At 40.2% G+C, this 3,438-nt stretch overlaps 1 protein-coding gene across 1 annotated transcript; it reads right to left on the bottom strand.

The window, feature by feature from the left end:
* Positions 1 to 891: 891 nt before the first annotated feature.
* On the bottom strand, positions 892 to 1,833 carry LOC100585307 (olfactory receptor 9I1-like). Its single transcript, XM_003275262.1, has one exon. It carries the CDS (start codon positions 1,831 to 1,833, stop codon positions 892 to 894), a length of 942 nt encoding a protein of 313 aa, XP_003275310.1.
* Positions 1,834 to 3,438: the final 1,605 nt, after the last annotated feature.

The following is a 3,438-nucleotide window of genomic DNA, read 5'->3' as shown; positions in this document are numbered from 1 at the left end:
TAAACTAAACAGCTTCTGCACAGCAAAAGAAACTACCATCAGAGTGAACAGGCAACCTACAGAATGGGAGAAAATTTTGGCAACCTACTCATCTGACAAAGGGCTAATATCCAGACTCTACAATGAACTCAAACAAATTTACAAGAAAAAAACAAACAACCCCATCAAAAAGTGGGCGAAGGACATGAACAGACACTTCTCAAAAGAAGACATTTATGCAGCCAAAAAACACATGAAAAAATGCTCATCATCACTGGCCATCAGAGAAATGCAAATCAAAACCACAGTGAGATACCATCTCACACCAGTTAGAATGGCCCTTCTTTATTTTTTCTTCTTCTGTTCAGTTGCTTTTATTTTCCATGACAAGTCCTAAATTGGGTATGACTGAATGTTAGGAAAAGTTTTCTTTCATCAAGGCTGATATCCACACTATGATCCACAACCAAAAATGTGACTGCCCCTTACTATGTAAACAATGAGTTACTGTTTTGTAATCATGCTAGGTACAAAAATGAGCTTAATAGAAACAAATCCAAATAGCTGAGAAAATGCTCCACAATATGCAGGACAGATAAGAAAAAAAATCTATATTTTGTAGCATGTTATTATTTACAAAGCCTTTTGGCATTCCCTCTCCCTTGATCCTGGCTTAAGATCTCTTGACCTTTACCCATAGCAAAGCAGAAATTTTTACTGATGAGAAAACTAAAGTGGATCATTTCTGGCTTTAGATCATAGAGCCAATAAAGAAAGTACTGGAACCCAAATCCAACTTTTTCTACCTCGATATGTCTTTGTAATTATGAGATCTGGTTCATGTGTTAAGAGGATGAGACAAAAGCCCAGAGCAGGATTTGCAGAAACTTCTGGCTTGATGGAGCTCAAGAGTTACTCTGCTTGGGAAACCCTCAACCTGTTGAAAACTTTCTTCAGAGCTTCTTTCATGTCTTTGTTTCTCAGGCTGTAGATCATTGGATTTAGCATGGGGATGACCACAGTGTAAAATACTGACACGATCTTGTCTTCCTCAAGGGATTCGCCCATGTTGCCTTTCAGGTATATGAATATGAGTGTTCCAAAGAAGAGAGTTACTGCAGCCATGTGAGAAGTACAGGTTGAGAAGGTCTTGGCTTTGCCACCTGCTGTACGAATCTTCAGAATAGACTGAATGATGAACAGGTACGATGCAAGAATCACTGAAATGCTGGTTGTGATGACCAGAAAAGCTAAGAGGTAGATTACCCATTCCCGTGGCCTGGTTTCACTACAGGCAAGCTTCAGCAGGGGTGGGAGGTCACAGAAAAAGAAGTCTACATGGTTGGACTTACAGAAGGAGATAGAGAAGGTGCAGCCAGTGCGGATCACAGAATTGACTATGGCACCAGAATATGCCCCAGCCACCAGCCCCAGGCGGGTCTGTGATGTCATGGCTATGGCATAGAGGAGGGGGTTACACACAGCCATGTAGCGGTCATAGGCCATCACAGCCAAAAGGAAACACTCAGTGCTAGCACAGAGTGTGAAAAAGAAGAATTGGCTGGCACAGCGCTCATAGGTGATGATCATCTTATCAGTCCCCAAAGTCTCAAGCAACTGAGGAACAATAACAGAAGAGTAGCAAATGTCCAGGAAGGAAAGATGACTGAGGAAGAAGTACATGGGAGTCTGGAGCCGAGGGTCAGTCTGAATTAGCACAATCATGCCCAGGTTGCCCCCCATGGTGATGAGAAAAATGACCAGAAACACAAAGAAGAGACCTATCTGCAGCTCTGCCTGCAACCGGAACCCCATCAGAACAAATTCTGTCACCATGGTGCCATTATCTGCCATGAAGCCAACGTTATCCACTGAAATTAAAAAATAATAATAATAAAGTCTCATTAAAGATAAATTAACGCAGTAATGGCTTGACTTGATCATTGCTCAGTAATTATAATAATCTTTTAGATTTGTAAAGCACTTTACATTTTCAAAAACTTTATTTTACTTGATCCTTCAGAAATCCTTCAAAGCACATATTGTTTTTATTTTTATTTTATTTTTTTGTTAAGTTCCAGGGTACATGTGCAGTATGTGCCAGCGTGTTACATAGGTAAATGTGTGTCATGGTGGTTTGCTGCACCTATCAACCCATCACCTAGGTATTAAGCCCAGAATGCATTAGCTTTTTTTCCTAATGCCCTCCCCGCCTACAGCCCTCCCCCAACAGGCCTCAGTATGTGTTGTTTCCCTCCCTGTGTCCATGTGTTCTCATTGTTCATCTCCCACTTATAAGTAAGAACATGCAGTGTTTGGTTTTCTGTTCCTGCATGAAACACATATTGTTAATCCTATTTTTGACAGAAGAATATGAGGGCAAAAGAAGTGAAGTGACCCAGATTTCACAACTGGCAAATAGGCAAAGCCTAGGTTAGACCTCATTTCCTTAGGCACTTCCAAAACTTCTGACAGGTCCCAAATTGGAAACCTTAATCAGCCTCGTGTGGAGGAAGAAAGCACTTTGTTGAAGAAAGCCTAGTGGTGTAGTATGAAAGACATGGGCTTTGAAATAAGGTGTAGGTTTGAATACCTTCAGACCTTGAGCAAGTTAATTAACCTTTCTGAACTTCAGCCTCCTTCTTGGTTAAATGAGGATTACAATGCCAAAGTTATAATATTATTGTGAAGGACATAATTTACATAGTATGTTGCACATGGTCTGACACACACTTAGAATTATTTTTACTAAATTCTAAGATAATATGAGTGACATGCTCTTAGGTTCATATACATTCTAGAATCATAAGTCCACAGCCACCTGGAGTTCCAACATCAACTCCACCTTTCTTTAGGGTTGTTTCTGATGTGCATATATGCACAGTGGATTTGTATGCTAGATAGTGAGCCACAAAGAACAAGCACTGTTAGGACCTCTATAGCCCGTTGCCTGCCAAGTCGCCTCTTCCTCTCTGTTCCTGCCAAGCAGCATGGCCTGGTTTCCAAGTTCTCCTCTTATTCCAAAGGATCTGTCCTAGTTTTTTTAATGCCACGTCATTATCAATCAGTGAGATACATGAATCAAGCTATTCCAGAATTAGCCTGCAAAACTCATTAACAGACAAAGCCAGCACACTGAGTTTTGAATTCTAATACAGACGGGGTTCTTGCCAGGTTTTGGGAAAATACTATCTCTGTGCCTTTGAACCTTGATAATTTAGAGTAATGAACATAGTGAATGTGGACTTCAGAGGTGATTCTTCTTGTCCTCTTTCCATCCTTGAAACAAAAACTGAATTTGAAAAAGATCTCATAGGACTTTAGATAAAGAATAAAGTAAAACCTTGATCAATGTTTGGCAAAAGCTGATCTAATTTTTGAATAATGTTCAGCATCTGGTGGGAGTTTTTTCCCCCACTGAATTCTTGATAGGGTAAATATTTAGGTTGCTTTTCTATA

This window comes from Nomascus leucogenys, chromosome 4, assembly GCF_006542625.1.
Source record: "Nomascus leucogenys isolate Asia chromosome 4, Asia_NLE_v1, whole genome shotgun sequence".
Lineage (NCBI taxonomy): Eukaryota > Metazoa > Chordata > Mammalia > Primates > Hylobatidae > Nomascus > Nomascus leucogenys.
This window is presented reverse-complemented; position numbering and strand designations above follow the sequence as displayed.